Source organism: Solanum verrucosum, unplaced genomic scaffold (genome assembly GCF_900185275.1).
Source record: "Solanum verrucosum unplaced genomic scaffold, falcon-dt-bn FXZP01000103.1, whole genome shotgun sequence".
Lineage (NCBI taxonomy): Eukaryota > Viridiplantae > Streptophyta > Magnoliopsida > Solanales > Solanaceae > Solanum > Solanum verrucosum.
Window position 1 is genome coordinate 2,000,717 of NW_026020048.1, and position 18,681 is coordinate 2,019,397.

General features: G+C 31.5%; 1 protein-coding gene across 1 annotated transcript; it reads left to right on the top strand.

The window, feature by feature from the left end:
* Positions 1-15,649: 15,649 nt before the first annotated feature.
* LOC125822322 (uncharacterized) lies at positions 15,650-16,640 on the top strand. Its single transcript, XM_049501716.1, has one exon. It carries the CDS (start codon positions 15,846-15,848, stop codon positions 16,623-16,625), a length of 780 nt encoding a protein of 259 aa, XP_049357673.1. The 5' UTR covers positions 15,650-15,845; the 3' UTR covers positions 16,626-16,640.
* Positions 16,641-18,681: the final 2,041 nt, after the last annotated feature.

Genomic DNA, 18,681 nt, shown 5'->3' on the forward strand with positions numbered 1-18,681 from the left:
GTTGCCATTTTGACTAAGTTAAATGTTTATTTTCAAAACATTATGATTTCAGTTTGAGACAGTTAAGTTTGTTTAGCATTTGAATTCCTTTCTTAATGCTTATAGTCTTCTGCTAAGTCATGCCAAGGATTCGCTTGAGGCCAACAATGGTTCTCGAGTGTCAGGCTCGCCTAGGGTGTAGGCTCGAAGCGTGACAATATGCCTGAAAAACTGTGAGACTGTACGAAAATATACTTAAAAAATGGTTGAATTATACGTAACGATTCCTTAACTAATTACGAAGGTCCTCATAAAGTTTTTTAGAAATTTTTTTAAGGTACTCTGAAGCGCCAGATCTATTGGCTAATGCACACGAAAATCAAGAAAGTCGGGTAATTCCAAAAAGTTAGCTTGAAAATGCGAAAATATGCCTGAAAAACGGTAGGAATTAAAGGATCCCCAACTAATTATAGAACTCCTCATAATTTTTTTTGAGAAAATGTTTTTGGATTCCCCAAAGACACCAGATCCATGAGCATTAACATATGAAAAATCTAGAAAGTCGCGTAATTTCTAAAATTAGCGTGTAAATGCAAAATGTACCTGGAAAAAAAAAGTAGAAATGCAGTAACTCTTCCCCAACTCATTACGGGGATCTTCATAAGTTTTTTTAGAAATTTTTTTATTGGTGCTTTGAAGCGCCAGATTCAAGGGATACACAAAAAAAATCAAGAAAGCTGTGTAATTCCTAAATGTTGGCTTATAAATGCGAAAATATGCTTCAAAAAATGGTGAGGCAGTACGCTTCCACCACTCATTACGGACCTCTTCATAAAGTTTTTTCAGAATTTTTTTTTGCGTACTCTGAGGCACCAGATCCCTGGGCATTAACACACGAAAAAAATAAGATAGTTGCATAATTACTAAAAATTGGCTTGTAAATGCAAAATATGCAGAAAAAATAATGGGCGTGTAGGAAACGCTTCCCCAACTGATTCTCATAATGTTTTATAGAAAATTCTTTTTGATGCTCTGAGGCGCCAGATCTATAGGCTAATTATATACGGAAAACAAGAAAGTCGCGTAATTCCTAAAAGTTGGATTTTAAATGTGAAAATATGACTGAAAAACGGTGAGACTGTACGTAACATTTTCCTAACTAATTACAGAGGTACTCATGAATTTTTTCATAATTTTTTTGTGGGTCCTCTAAGGCATCCATGGGCTAATTAACACTCGAAAAAAAATAAGAAAATCACATAATTCCTAAATGTTGGCTTGTAAATGAGAAAATATGCCTAAAAAATTGTGGGACTTTATGCGGCGCTTCCCAACTCGTTACGGAGATCCTTATAAAGTTTTTTCAGCTGCTCCGAGGCGCCAGATTCATGGGCTAATACACATGAAAATCAAGAAAATCACATAATTTCTAAAAGTAGGCTTGTAAATGCGAAAATATGCTAGAAAAAATGGTGGAACTGTACGTAACTATTCCTTAACTCCTAAAGGAGTTCCTCATAAACTTTTTTCAGAAATTTTCTTTGGATGCCCTGAGACGCTTGATCCATAGACTAATATAAAAAAAAATTAATAAGATCACATAATTTATAAAAATTGGTTTGTAAATGTGAAAATATGCTTGAAAAAATTGTGGATTGTACGTAATGTTTCCCTAACTCATACGGAGGTCCTTATAACGTTTTTTCAGAAAAAATTTTGGTGCTCCGAAGTGTTAGATCCATGGGCTAATACATAAGAAAAATCAAGAAAGTCGCGTAATTCCTAAAAGTTCGCTTATAAATGCAAAAATATTCTTGAAAATAATATTGAGGCTTTACGTAATGCTTCCCCAACTCATTATGGAGGTCCTCATAAAAAAATTTTAGAGAAAATTTTCGGGAGCTCTAAGGTGCCAGATCCACGGGTTAATACACACGAAAAATCTAGAAATTGAATTACTAAAAGGTTGCTTGTAAATGCAAAAATATGCCTAAAAAAGTTGTGGCACTGTACGTAACATTTCCTCAGCTGATAACAGAGGTCATTATAAAACTTTATAGAAAAAGAATTGGATGCTTTGAAAGCTAGATCCATAGGCTAATACACACGAAAATAAAAAAAGTCGAATAAGTTTTAAAAGTTAGTTCGTAAATGTAAAAATATGCTTGAAAAAATGGTGAGACTATACGTAACACTTCTCCAACTTATTACGAAGGTCCTCATAAGTTTTTTTTCATAATTTTTTTTGGGTGCTTCGAGATGCTAGATCTATGGAACAATACACAAGAAAAACAAAGAAAATCGTGTAATTTCTAAAAAGTTGGCTAGTAAATAAAATTTCTCTAAAAAAAAATGGGGCGACAGTACCTAACGCGTCCCGAACTCACTGCTAGGTCCTCATACAGTTTTTAATTAAAAATATTTTGGATGCTTTGAGGCTAGATCTGTCACAACCCGAGCCTACACCCTGGACGTGGCCGGCACTCGAAGACCATTGCTGGTCCCCAAAAGAACCCTCATCCTGGCTGACTACAAGCGGAAAACTGATTCAAGCATACAAAGCTTAAAAACTGAAATAAAAGTTCATAAAACTTAAATATAAACTTTAAGTCCAAAGAAAACTCTGTATAATAAAATATATACAACTCGCCATAAAAAGGCAACTTTAGTCTTTAAAACATTTAATAAAATAAATGATACAGACTTCTCAACTGTACTGACTATCTATGAAGCCTCTAACTGATAAAGATGGAAGTCGGGACAAAACCCACGACATCCTAACGATTGATATAACTGAAAGGTAAATGAAATCCTCCGAAACCAAGGAGGCTCACCATAGCTAACTCGAACTCTCGGATGTATCAACGAAGCTCCTGTTGATGATCCTGAATACCTGTGTCTGCATCATGAAAAGATGCAGGCCAAATGGCTCAGTACGTGGAATGTACGAGCATGTAAGGGGAATTCTAAAACATAAGCTTGAAACTTGATAAAAAGGAAACATACTTGCCTGTTTTCAATCTTACTCAACTCAAGGAATACTCCAAACTACTCAAACTTACTCAACTCAGAAGTATTCAAGGATAAGATACTCAACTCAGAGATTAAATACTCAACTCAAGGATATGATATTCGACTCAAAGATATGATATTCGACTCTGGATACTCAACTCTGGATACTCAACTTTGAATACTCAACTAAATATGACTGAACTCATTTCAATATAAAGCAATTTAAAACAAGTGCAATATAAAGAAACAAACTGTTTAAAAACATGCTGTCAAATCTGTGTGTATGCAAGGATACAACATAACTCTGAAATATATATAAAAATACAATAAACTGATGTATATAAAAATACAATAACTTATGTGGGAGTTTCTCTAACCGACAACCATCACATAAGAGCTATAGTGATGATACAGCGATCTACCTCACGCTGTCAGCGCATCCTATCCCCGGACAAAGGTATAGGACCTGAACTACTAATGGATCCACTAGTCTATGTGAAAAGGGTTCATCTAAAAAGTATGACCCTTTTCTACCCATGATGGCTACATGGTTTATGGGGGCTGTGAGTTGTCTAAACTCTCCCCCATATCGGTGCTCAATACTACTCCCAAAAATATACTAGCTCTTATGTTTTAAAAACATACTTCTTTCTGCTGATTTGAGATAATTGCTCAAAAACTTAGCTCAAAGGCTATCTTGGAAATCTCAGTTTCCCTACTTGCTTCATTTAGAAAGCTATTACTCTTTTCTGAAAACTAGCCCGAAGGCCCTTTGGAAATCTCAGTTTCCGTTCTTATTTAAATGTGAAAACATTTATAAACTCTTTGGGAATACTTAGTTCCCATATACTTTTGAAGAAAAGGACTTCAAACTTTACTCTTCACTCTTTACTGAACTCAAAACTTAAGTCTTAAAACAAAGGTAAAACATTTGTAAAAGACTTCTTAAAATGTGGTTCGTGTCGAATGATGGACATGAACGACTCAATGCAAGGTTTTCAATAACCACAGATAGAACTCAAATACTTGGAACTCAAGAACTTCAATAATACTACTCATTTCAAGAATGCTCAACTCAGAGGGTTCATGCGGAATTATGACCATGAACGACTCAACTCAAGGACTCAAATATACTTCTCTTCTCAAGACTGCTCAACTTATAGGATTCATGTGGAATTATGGGCATGAGTAATTCAACTCAAAGACTTTATGGGTAACATGTAATAGTCCCATGCTTAGAAATATAATCTCAAAGGGTATTAGGAACTCAATACTCAAGACTTAGAACTTGAAGATACTACTCCTCTCAAAGATACTCAACTTCTGGAATTCATGCAGAATTTATGGGCATGAATGACTTCACTCGTAGGTCTACATAACATTATGACACTCATGTATGTGACTCTTCTCATTCTCTGACTTACTTCCTCAAAACTTAGTTCAAATCGATAGTTGATCTCAAAGGATTCACAATTGAACTCAAAGGCTTTCTTGAACTCTACTCTTAACTCTCTCTTGAATTTGAATTATGAATTCAAGAGTTATGATTCATGAAATGAAGGATCTCAATAACAATATAGCTATTCGATAATTAGGAATATAACTTTTAAAAGAAATGTGAATTCAAGAACTCAAAATCAACTTATCTCAAGAATACTCAAATCTAGGGAAAGTTTCCTAGATTACTCTTTTACTGATCTGAAAGTAGATGTAGGGTGTGAGGACGAACTAGTCCAACACTATGATAGTCTTACATACCTAGAAGAACAAGATTCTTGAAGAATCTTTAAGAATCTTGAAGAATCATGAAGAAGAACTTGATTAGAAGCCTTGAAACCCTAGCTTGAAGGTAAACAATCAAGAAGACCTTTCTTGAGATTCTCGAGTTAGTTTCTTAAAATCTCTATAGCCAAAAATTATGATTTTCATGAGTGAAGATGAAAATCTGATTGTTTTAAGCTTTTTATTAGTCAAGAAATTCGTTGATGGTTTTCTTGGAGGTAAAAAGACAAAAACCGATTATTTTCAATATTTTCCCGTCGGCTAATTCGTAACAGCACTGTATAGGTTACTAAAATAGTCATAGCTTTTTACTCAGATATTGGATTGACGTGAAATTGGTGGGATTGGAAAGTAGATTCAATTACCTTTAACTGGATAGGTTATGGCTCACGTAACTCTTAATATTCTAAGAGATATGGTCGTTTAAAGTTGACCTAAGCAGAATCTTACTTCAAAACTTAATAAACTTCAAGAACACTTATCAAGAACCCATCAAGAACTCTAATCTTTAAATTTCAAGAACGAAATTACGCTGAATAAATCATGATTGGCGTGTGGGTGAAAGAACCCAACACTATGGAAGCTTACATACCTCTTAGGGATTAAACCCATGGCGAAAATCCGCAACAAGATGCAAGAATCTCGACGAGCGCTTTCATCCTTTCTCTTTTCTCATCTTTTCTCTTCTTCTTGAACTCTCAACTATAACCCTAGGTGTATTTTAGAATTATAAAACTGAACCTAATAGGATTAGATCCTTAAAATATTACTAAAATCGAATTAAATCTGATTGGGTAAGGAAAAGACCAAAATACCCTTCTCTATTTTTGGCTAACCTTCCTTAACTGGACAGCCTATCTTCAAAAGGTCATATCTCACTCATCCGACCTCGAAACATAGAAAACTCCACGGCGTTGGAAAGATAATTCAAAGATCTTTGCTACGGTATCTGGTAGCACACCTAATTCATCCTGAGCTGGGAGTTATAATTGTTAGAAGTCGACCCAAAACTCATACTTAAGCATAACTTGCAAAATTTCAGATTTTACTATTTCCAATTTAATTCTTTTTGAAACTCAAGGTGCTACATCTAGTGACCTTAACACTTAAGAAATTTTAAACTCCTTGGTAAAATCTCACTCACTACGAAGAACGGTTTGAGTCTTAGTTCAAAAAATTTCTGGGGTGTTACAAGATCCATGGTCTATTACACACGGAAAATCAAGAAAGTCGTGTAATTTCTAAAATTGGCTGATAAATGCAAAAATATTCTTGTAAAAAAATAGTGATACTGTACGTAATACTTCCCGAACTCATTACAAAGGTTCTTATAAAAAAAATTGATTTTTTTTGTGCTTCGAGCCGCTAGATCCATGAGTTAATACACACGAAAAACCAAGTAATCGCGTTATTCCTAGAAGTTGGCTTGTAAATACGAAAATATGCCTGAAAAATGGTGGAACTCTACGTATTGCTTCCCCAATAAATTACGAAGGTCCTCTTAAAGTCTTTTAGAAAAAAATCCGGGTGCTCAAAGGCGTGGATCCATGGGAAATTACCCATGAAAAACAAAAAAAGTCACGTAATTCTAAAAGTAGGTTTGTAAATGCGAAAATATCCCTGATTAAAATAGGTTGGAATGTATCTAACGCTTCCCTAACTAATTACACATGTCTTCATAAAGTTTTCTTAAAAAATAATTTTGGGTGCTCCGAGGCGTCATATCCATGGGATACACACAAAATACTAAGAAAGTCCTGTAATTTTTTTTAATTTGGCTTGTAAATGCGAAAATACACCTGAAAAAATGATGGAATTATATGTAACGATTCTACAACTCACTATGGAGGTCTTCGTAATGTTTTTTTAGAAAACAAATTTGGATGTTTAGAGATGTCAAATCTATGAGCTAATACACAAAAAAAACCAAAAAAGTCGCATAATTCCTAAAAATAGGCTTGTAAATGTGAAAATATGACTAAAAAAAAGATGAGATTGTACGTAACTTTTCCCCAACTTATTACGGAGTTCCTCATAAAGTTTTATAAGAAATTTATTTAGGTGTTACGAGTCGCCAAACACATGAGGTAATACACACGAAAAATCTAGAAAATCACATAGTTACAAAAAGCTGGCTTGTAAATGCAAAAATATGCCTGAAAAACCGGTAAGATTGTATGTAATGCTTCCCATATTGATTATAGAGGTCTTCATAAAGTGTTTTTAGAAAAAAATTTAGAGTGCTCGGAGGCGTCAGATTCATTTTCTAATACACACAAAAAAGTTGGCTTTTAAATGAAAAAATATGACTGGAAAAATAATGGGACTATACGTAACCCATAGCCAGTTTATTACAGAGGTCCTAAAAAAGTTTTTCAAATGTTTTTTTGGTATTTAGAGGCGCCAGATCCATGAGATAATACACACGAAAAAACCATGAAAGCCACATAGTTTCTAAAATTTGACTTGTAAATGCGAAAATATGCTTGAAAAAATGAGGGGACTGTACGTAGCACTTTCATAACTAATTACGGAGGTCCTTATAAAATTTTTTCAGAATTTTTTTTTGGGTGCTCTAAGTCGTCAGGTCCATGGGCTAATGCACACAAAAAACCAAGAAAATCGCGTAATTCTAAAAATTAGCTTCTGAATGCGAAAATATGCCTAAATAAAAACGATGGGACTATACGTAATGCTTCCCTACCTCATTACATAAGTCCTCATAAAGTTTTTTGAGAATATTTTTTGGGTGCTCTGAGGCGCCATATATATAGGCTATACACATGAAAAACCCAGAAAGACCCGTAATTCATAAAAGTTCACTTTTAAATGCAAAAATATGCCTGAAAAAAATTGTGAACTATACGTAACGCTTCCCCAATTCATTACGGAGGTCTTCATAAAGTTTTTTCAGAAAATTTATTTGGTGCTCCGAAACGCCTAATCCATGGGCTAATATACAAGAAAAACAAAGAGAGTCGCGTGATTCCTTAAAGTTGGCTTGTCAATGCGAAAATATGACTGAAAAAATGATGGGGTTGTATGTAACGCTTCCCAACTCATTACAGAGGTCCTCATTAGAATTTTTCTTTGGTGCTCTGAGGAAAAATATGGGCTAATACATACGAAAAATCAAAAATTGTAAATACAAAAATATGCTCTAAAAAATGGTGGGACAGTACGTAATGCTTCCTCAACTTATTAAGGAGGTACTCATAAAATTTGTTTTAAATTTTTTTTTTGGTGCTTCGAAAGGCTAGATCCATTGGCTAATACACACAAAAAACATAGAAAGTTGCGGAATTCTTAAAAGTTCACTTGTAAATACGAAAATATGCCTGAAAAAATAGTGGGATTGTACGTAACGCTTCCCCAACTTATTACGGAGGTCCTTATAAAGTTTCTCATATATTTTTTTTGTGTGTTCCGAGGCACTAGATTCATGGACTAAAAAATAAGAAAGTCACTTAATTCCTAAAAGTTAGCTTGTAAATGCCAATAAATGTCTGGAAAAATTGGTGGGACTGTATGTAATATTTCCCAAAAATTATTACGGAGGTCCTCGTAAATTTTTTCAGAATTTTTTTTGGGTTCTCCAAGGCGCCATATCCATGGGCTATACACACGAAAATCAAGAAAGTTGCGTAATTCCTAAAAGTTAGCTTGTAAATGCGAAAATATGCGTGAAAAAATGGTGGGATTGTAAATTACGCTTCTCCGTTGTTTCTTTATGAATTTCTTCGACCCTTAATTGTTACTACTCAAAATTATTCCTCAAATTAAAATCATGTAAAAAAATATTATGAGAATGGAGTAACTGAGCTTCATTTTGTTTAGATTTTAGTAATACAAGTCAACAAGATCATTCTATTCTATTATATTAAAAGTGAAAAAGTCTAAGTCAAAAGTTGAATTATTAAAATGTCCTTTAAAAGTATATTTATCATTTTATTTTATTTTATAAAAATTAATCGTGTATTAAATTTAATTGGAAAAACCTTTCATCTACCTTTAAACCTGTACAAACTCTATGAACTTTTTATTTACAAGTTTAATATGTGTCATGTATTTTTTTTTTCTTCACCTTTAACTTCCAACCGTTTAAAAATATCATATTCTTTATCAAATTATATATCTCTTATTCAATATTTAATTGATGCACATATTATATATATATATAATATGCCTTAGGTAAAGTTATACATTATTAGGTAAAGTTATACATTGTAATTCCCCTTTTATAGGTCTTAGTCAAAGTCACAAAAAAAATAAATTAAAAATACACATGACACAAAACATAATTACACCAAAGATATTTTTAGTTGGTTGGGCTCCTTTCTGCTTGAATATTAGTATTTAAAATTATTATTTTTACCATATCAATAAGTAAAGAAGATATTGTACATTATACCAAAAGAAATAGGGACCAATAACTTTGCTAATTAAAAGCGAAATTAAAAATCAAGTAAAAAAACCAAGGATTTCTTTGAAGAAATATTTCTTCCCTTTTAGAGAGTGACTTCTTCAATATTTCTTAATACTAATATTTATGTAATTTTTTAAAATTTTGTGATCAATAAAATTGAGCTAGTAAAATATTGTGAATTTTATGATGACACTTAATTACACATAGGTAGAAGTTGACAGTTAGAGGTGGATAACTGGAAACAGCAACAAATTCACTGTATCGTCCAAGTGAATCAATATTTAAATAAATAAAAGAATAAGGCAATATAAAATGTCGTGCCAGTACTGGTAGACCCCAAATTGAAAGCAATTTTCTAGACATAACATATTAGCAATGCTTCTTCCGCTAGTTTAGAAAATTAAGTGGAGAAAAATTATTTTCTTTATTTTAATTTGTTTGTCTGATTAATTTATTGAATATTGGGTTTCGAAAAAGATATATTCATTCTTTCCCCCACCTATATATGGTTATGCAAATCACGTGCATGGCTACAAATATATTCCAACTTTGTCGTTTCGATATTGGTATACAGCTTGTTACACGCTTTTTGCATGACTTCCTAATCCAAATTATTTGCGTGTACCACTTGCTTCTTTAATTTATATTTTCGTTCGTTCATTTTTATTTGTTTACTATAAAAAAAAACACATATTAGTATCAATGAAAAGACACTTGATGGCCTTTATATATATATATATTTATTTTTTTAATTTATTTTTTTATAAAAAAAAAAAACCTTAGGACTATATAATAAGTAGCGAAAGTCGTAATATTTTATATTCACTAAGTTAAAAATTTCTGTATGAAGTTGATAAAATGTGTCTTTTAGGCGCATTGATTTATTAAAAAATATACAAAGTGAGATCTTTTGTTCTGCCATAAGCAACTATGGAATAAAACAAATGGGTAACCCCGAATTTTTATTTTATTTTTGTATAGAGCATGACTATTTCTCTAACATGTTTCCTTCATATAACATCTAACATGTTTTTTTAATATCATCTTGTCTTCATGATGCTATTGTGAATTATTGAAGAAATATCTTCTAAATTAAAATGGCATCTTTTATTTGATATTTTTTTCTTAATTTTTGAAGAATATAGGACTGTGATGTTTAGTTATTCAGTTAGGCAAATCAGCTAGAGTAATATTTAAGAGGGAGAATATATAATGACACAGAATAAATTAGTTATAATGGATAACTGGAAATTCACTGTTTCTTGCTAACTGGAAATGTGCATTATTCTAATTTCTAGTGGAAGTGAAGCAATATTAGTACAATTAATTATGTAGTGCATGGTAGACCCAAAATTAATTGCAATGGACTATATATCAAAATGACACAGTGAGACATGGAGAAAAGGCCCAAAATAGTCCTCATTTTTGAGTTAAGACTCAAAGTCATCTTTGAGTTTTCACAAGGAGCATTAATAGTACCTCATGTTTGCAATATTGATGCACTTTTGGTCCTCCTTCAAAATTTTGCCTATTTTTTAACATTGATTTTATTCATAATTTTTCTATGGAATGTTTAATCGTCATTTTATATATTTAGTAGAAATAATAACTCCATGTGAGAGATTGTGAGAAGAAAAATACCTTATTTTGTTTAGTAAAAATCGTATTGCAGGTAAAGTCAAGAGGTTCATCACGACGATTTCACGTACAATAGTACAATTTTTTCTTCTCTTGCAATGTCATATGTTAAAATGTTATTAGTTTAACTGCAATAATATTTATATTAAACAAAACAAGATGTTCTTCTTCTCACCTTCTCTCACATAGAGTTATTATTTCTACTAAATATATAAAAAGATGATGGGTCATTCCTTACATAAAATTATGAACAACATTTGTTAAAAATAAGGCAAAAGTTTAGGAGAGGACCAAAAATGCACCAATATTGCAACACATGAGGGACTATTAGTGCTCCATGTGAAAACTCAAAGATGATATTGAGTCTTAACCCAAAGATGAGGAACTATTTTGGACCTTCTCTCGTGAGACATGATAGAAAGTATTTAAAATAAATTGAGTCTAGTTAAAGTTTTTTAAATGAAAATTAATGTCAACTTTAAGGGTCACCTATGGTTCATCCTACTACTAATGTTTAGTAGAGTTGGCTTTTGACAAGTTGTCTTCTTTTCTCTAGGGACACCTACCTATTTATGTTTATGCAAAACCACGTGCATTGCAACAACAATTATTTCTTCCGGTTAACTTTGACACGCTCTTTAAGAAATAATAATTGAAATGATTATTTTATCATACTAATTACTCCTAATTTTTAGTATTATTGCTTGAAAAGTGATTTGAGAACAAATAGTTAATGCTAAGGATAAAATATGGAAAAAGAAAATACTCTATTCGTTCCTTTTTAGTTGTCATGATAAGATTTGACACAATTCTTAAGAAAAAATTTAATAAGGAGTGTTTTTTGATCAATATATTCATTTTTAATTTTTAAATCTTTATCTATATATGTGTCTCTTAATTCTAAAATAATTAATGTTAAGGACAAAGTTGGAAAATGATAATTAATTCTCTAATTTAAATTGACAACTAGTATTTGCTATAACAATGATAAATACCTACTACTCTATATTACATGCACCTTTGCTTCGACTAAATTTGTATAATATAATGTAAATGATTGAATTTAGATGCACAACTAATTAAAAACCTATATGTTATTTGGATTTATTTGACAAGGGCATTTCAAGAATTAATTTTATTACTGTATCATATAATCAAAACCATTGTCCATTCCTTCCATAGTCATTGTCATTTTAGGAAGGTAATTGCTCTCTCCGTCTACTTTTAAGTATTATGATTTTATTTTTTTAAAGTCAAACAATAAAAAATTTGACTAATATTTTATAATTAAAAATGGACGGAGGGTGTAACTTATTCCAAATCCAAATCTTGACGGGCTTTTAATAGAAATCTTTTTTAGGATTAAGAGTGAAGACCACAAAGAGATATTCTGATTTCCTATCATTACCATCAAGTTAATTAGTAGTAATTGTTTTGAATACAAATCAAATAGTTGTAGGTGTTTTTATATTGTGATTGTGTACGGACTAACTTGTGTGCATATTACCCATTCCATCAAATATTTGGTAGTTGTCTTCTTCCTAATCTTTCATCAGCACAACTACACAAGTGCATGAGTAATTAGACAGTAAAAGTTAGAGTTTTTGGCTAAAATCATTCCTCAACTATGATTTAGATTACATCCTTATATTATCTAAGTGAGCAAAAAACATTCTTATGCTATCCAAAAAATAACAAGAATCATCCTTCATTCTATTTTTATTAAGAAATTGATTGAACCAATAAAAAAAAATATTTTAAAATTTGGTCATATCTTAGCCACAATGAGAAGATCAAAATTACCTAAAAAGAATAAGAATATGAATAGGAAATGAATCTTTCGTTCTAAGAATTAAAATTTTGTGTGTTGTTAGTTTATACGTCTTTTGCATCATCAAGTAAATCAACTTGCAACAATACATAAGTCTTGAAATATTTATACAGTAGGTTCCGACAGTTAGAAAGATTATATAAAAAAGTTCATTTTTAAAAATATTATGCCCAACTCTTTAATAAAATGTTTAGTACGTATGTACGTTATATACCCTACAATTCACATTTTTTACAACGTACAGAAATGTCGAAAATTTAGTGAAAGTATGTAGGCATTTAGTAATAAAAATTAAAAAATAATTACTTTATTTGAAATTTTTGAAGTTGGAGTTGTATTTAGCAATATTTTTTACAAAGAATATTTAGAATTTGAATATATTTTGTCTGAATATGATTAAAATCCTCAATTCTAAAAATTAAAAAAATTAAAAAAAATTAATCAACTTGACTAGCTTAACCATGTGTGTACATATTAATTCGACTTGACATATTTTTTTTTGGTTGGTGGCGTGAATTTCTTAAAAAAAAAATAGACAAAAGGATGAATCTTGCAACTTTTTGGATAGTGCAGGGATGTTTTTTTTTCACTTATGTAACAGAAGAATGTACTTCAAGTTTAAGTTAAACTTGGGGGATGATTTTAGCTAAAAACTCGTAAAAGTTACATACCTTTTTCGAAAGTTGAACAATTTTCCAATTTTTAATATTTAATTTGCCAAAATATTTTTTTCTGTAGGAAAATAAATCCTTTAAAAATGAGGGATGATTTTTTTCCTAATAAAAGTAGGAAAATATGTTCCGTAATTGACATTTCAAATTTTCATCGTCTCTTTCCTACTACCTGCTCAACCCCATGATCGCCACCCCCAAACCCCACTTGTCACCCCATTTCACCTCCATAATATTTTGCTAGATTACATACAAAATATTCTTTGAATAATATTAGTTTTCTAACTTATCGATCAAACACTAAAAAGGAGAAACTATGTGATTAGACATACTTCGCTATCACATATACTACTATTATTATTATTTATACTTTTAAAATATTACGTATCTTACCACTAATATAATTAAGAGTCTCCTACTATGTATTAAGAATGATACACTTAGATACATGTATTTTTGCTACCAGATATACTAAAATAAGGAGGGATGTGAGCAAGATATAGAGAGAGAGGTGAACGAGATTTTGTTTTGTATCCCATATCCATGCGAATCACACTATTAGATACACACTAGCTAGATACATGTATCCAGGATCCCAAATACATACAAGAATGGATAGCGAGATGAAAGAGATTTGTTATGTATTTCAGATACATGTGAATCTACTTGAATACAAGCCATAATATCTTATGATTATCACGATGACATGTCATAAAATGTAATAAGCATTATACATTGTATAATGAATACCTTTTACAAAGTTATCATTGGCTTTGTGGATGTCGAAATCAAGAAAGTAACAACTCTAATTTCCCATAATTTTAAGGAGATGAGAACAAATTGAACAGGGGGATGTACTGTATCAACCATTGATTACTTAGTTGCATTCATGTTTGTATAGTAATTAAGTAATAATAGTATAACAAAAAACAATTTAGGCTTCTAAAAGCATGATGAAATATTGAATTAAGTAATCAATCTCTATATATCCAAACAAGGATTTGTCATCTCAATTAAAGTTTAATTAGCATGAATATGAAAGGCACCTAACTCTTACTATTAGATATTAGTATTTCATGCCTAACTCTCTCTTCCCCACAGACAGAGACACCCCCTCACTTTACAAAGTGTCCACAATCTTCACTCCTTTTCTTGAAAATCAAACCCACTAACCCCATCCCCACAAAGCTACTTCCTCCTTTTCCCCCTTTTTTATGTGAATTTTTTTTTCTGGGCTTTTCAAACGCATTAACGTTCTGACTAAATTAAAATAGATTTTCTATCAACACCTCGAATCAAAGATCCCTAGTGGAAAAAATCGCATCCCTAATACAACCTTTATTGATCTTTTCTAAGTCACTTACACGTACCTTTGTGCTCTCAGGTTGAACAAACTTAATGTTTTCGACTTAGTTTTCTTTTGTTTATAGGACCTTAAAAAATTATGAAATATATATTAATACTTGGTTTAGATTTAGTGTTGCAAAAATGTAATGGTTATCATTGTAACTACATCCACCATATTTGACTTGACTCACACATGTACAAATACTAGAAAAAGGGAGCCAGAAATTCCATTTGAATAGTAGTAATAAATAAATAATGAACTTACATTATTTGAAGTGATTTTAATACAACATATTGTCCATCAAAATAATAAGTTCTTAATATATATATATTTGTATCATTTTATTATATATTTAATTGATAACTATAATTATTTTTTGTGGCGCGACCAGATATGCTTAAAGCCCTTACTATGGATGTGCATGTTTGGTAGGTCAAAATATTTTTTTTAAAATATTTCTTTAGAAAAATAAATTCTTTAAAAAAATAATTATCCTAATGGAAATAGAGAAAACAAGTTGGTAACTTCAAAGTTTATTATCTGCTCTCCGCCCACTCAACGTCCCCAACCGCCATCTATTGACCATGCTATCTCCCTCAACCTCGAACCGTCACTCCTTACCTGACACTCATAATATTTTGCTAGCTTACATATAAATACTCTTTGAAGTATTTATTTATTTTACTTATTTACCAAATACTAAAAATAAATAACTCATTTATTTATTTATTTTAAAAAATTATTCTCCTACCAAACACCCCCGAAGTAAAGTCTTAAAGTCTGACGACCGTAAAGACAAATTAGCATCGATGCTGAATTATGAGAAGAGACGAATCCGATCCTTTACATTATTATCTTCCTTAAATAAATATAAATACGGCACTACATATTTATAGCGAGTGCATTGGAATTTTTATTTTTAATTTCTCATTCGGTGTTTCGAGTGCATTGCCTATTTGCATTCAATCACTCCAATGGAAACCCCATTCTCTTTTGTCGATCTTCTTCCCATATTCACTTTAATTTCGTATTAAATGTTGGAAAATATAAGGTCAAAAACAAAATTAAATCAAATCCTCCGTCTCCCTCTCCATATTCAATGAATGCAAATTCAACCTAAATAAAAAAGGCATTCTCACTGAACCACTTCACAACACCATGGATTCCCAATATCCTCTATTCTCCACCATTGTTACTCTCTACACTATCATTTTCATATATTTTCCAACTATTGCTGCTTCTCCACTCATCATTTCAACCTCTGTTCTGTTACTTTTTCTGCTCAGACTCGGTGCAGCTCAGAGAATTTCACAGAAGAAGAACAAAAAACCCGAATCCGAGATCTTATCTTTACAAATTTCGGCTGATTTTGGTGATAGCACCAAGTGTGAGAATGATTCGGTGCTTGACCCGGATCCGGACCTGGACCCGATTGATTCCAATGTGGACTCCTCCAATTGTGAAAAGGATTCGGTGTTTGAACCGGATTCGGAACAGAGAATGTTTCATGCCGACGAATCCAGGGTGGACTCAAGTTGTGAAAAGGATTCGGTTCTAGAACCGGAATCGAGGCTGTTTCATGGGGACTGCTTTGTGGAGTGGAATGTGAGGGCGCCATTGGAGGTGATATACGAAGCGTATGAAGGAGAAGAAGACGGGGAATATACAGAGGAGAAGAGAGACGAAGAGTTGAGGGTTATTGAGAAGTATGCTTCATTATCGATGTACTATCCGGAAACGGATACGGACAGTTCGTCGGACGGGGATTCACCGGTCATCGGAAACTGGGATTCGCCGGAGAATGTGTGTTTTCAGTGGGATGACGAAGATAGAGAAGAGTTGATAGAGATTGAATTGGATTGCAAAAGAAATAGCGAAGTGGAGGAAGAGAATTTGATCGAGATTGATCTAAGCCCGGCGTATTATCCGGTGAGATAACTCGCCGACGGGAATATAGTGTTGGGTTTTAGTTAACTATAATTAACTAATTTTAACGATAGAAAAAAAAAAAAAAGGCTTTTTTTGGGGTTTTCCATTTTCCACTGTTTTTTACTTCTTTTCTGATTTTAGAAAAAAGCCTAAAAAGAGGTTTAGTGTGTTGTTTTGCGTAATTAAAGTGTGTATTAAGCCCTTAACCTAATGATTTATTGATGTGTTAAATGACCAAAAAGACCTTACAAGTTTTATTTTTTCTACAAATTAAACCCTTTATTCATTTGGAGAAGATTCGTATAAAGTTTTGTCATCTTTTCCCTCTCATACAGTTGGACTTTGCCGAAAGAAATGGCATGTGAATTTTCAAAAGTTGCAACTTTAAGAAAGTTCATGAGATTTTTGAATGAAAGGGATTTGACTAGAAAAAGGTTACTTTAATTCATTTCTTCGTTTTTGCTTTTCCATTTTTATGGTTAGGAATTGAGTTGAGTAAAGTAGTTTTCTAAAGGGTATATATATGAATTACTCTCTCTGTTCATTTTTATTTGTCTACTATATTAAAAATAGTCGTTTGACAATGTTTGTCCAGTTTAGAAAATCAATAAATAATTTATCCTTTTATTTCTATTTTATTCTTGCTATTAAGTCTATTTAATATCTAATACATTTCTCAATGTATTAAATTTAACATATTCAAAAGATTATTTATTATTTCTTAAGATGTATGTCAAGTCAAAAGTGAACAACTATTGTTGGACATATGAAATATTAATCTATGGGGATATTTGCCAGTAAAATCTAAACAAAATATATCTCAAAATAATACTCAAGTATTTGATGCAAAAGAGAAAGATATTATTAATACGAAAAAAATTACTCCCTCCGTCCCTATTTACTTGTCCATATTTCCTTTTTTAGTTGTCCCTATTTAGTTGTCCATTTTGACAAATCAAGAAAGGACAACAAATTTTTTCCTATTATACCCTTATTTACACTTCTTGAAAATTGTAAAAGTGTATGTTGTTTCCCTCCAATTTATTTCACTAGAATTCAAATAAGTGGTTGTAATTTTGAAGTGAAAAGTTGTCATAAGGGTAAAATTGTAACTTCACTATGCTAATCATTGTTGCCTTAATCTGTGTGCCATTTCTAAAGTGGACAACTAAAAAGGGACGGAGGGAGTATCATTTTTTTTTGTAATCATCAAAACTTAACTCAGATCATTATATGGTTATTTCTAACTACTAATAATATCATATGCAATAGTATATTGCTAGGTTAGACACTCCTTGCTATCACTATCAAATGATGTCATTTCTGTCTAATTCTTACAATGATTGTTACTATTTAATTCTCAAGAAAATGTCCTTCTATGTTTACTTAACAATTTAATAAGTAAAAAATGCTATAACTCGCAATAGGCTAAAGTACTAGAGTTATAAGTCGATAGGTCTCCGATTCATGAGCTACTTTTGTTCTCCAAGCCCAAGTTTCCTTATTTAGTTGGGCCGGGTTGACCTGTTTGCACAGTATATCCAATTTAGGTCAACTTGGACAACTCTCACTCCTTCCATGAAGCTTAAAAAATGATAATAACACTTGGAGTTTGGACTCATAGCTAAATATGTGTAACGTATTAAAATACTTTTTGAAAAGTTGACGATCAAAATATATTTGAGTTATTCTTTTTCGAGTTTTGTATTTTAATTATTAACTATTCAGTTAGTGGTCAAGTAGAAAAAAGGAACAACAAATAGTTAAGGTGTGAAACTTGTAAAAGTGTAATATTTTCAATCGTATTTTTAATATTTTTTAAAAATTTTATCATCTTAAATGCGTCATGACTTTCTAGAAAATGTAATATCTTTAATTAATGATAAAATGAAAATGATAAATTTGCAGAGTCTTTAAATATATAAATTTACCAATCTTTTTGGAATGAATAAAAAAAAGTGTGTGATACAAAATAAAATAGAAATAATATGGTACTGAACGAAGGAATAGCATTTTTGTCTTTTTTTTTTTATCGAATAAAGTTGAAGAAGCAAATAGAAATGTT

What these genes read in the sequence shown, in the direction of transcription:
- LOC125822322 (XM_049501716.1), top strand. Translation starts at nt 15,846, where the DNA reads ATGGATTCCCAATATCCTCTATTCTCCACCATTGTTACTCTCTACACT.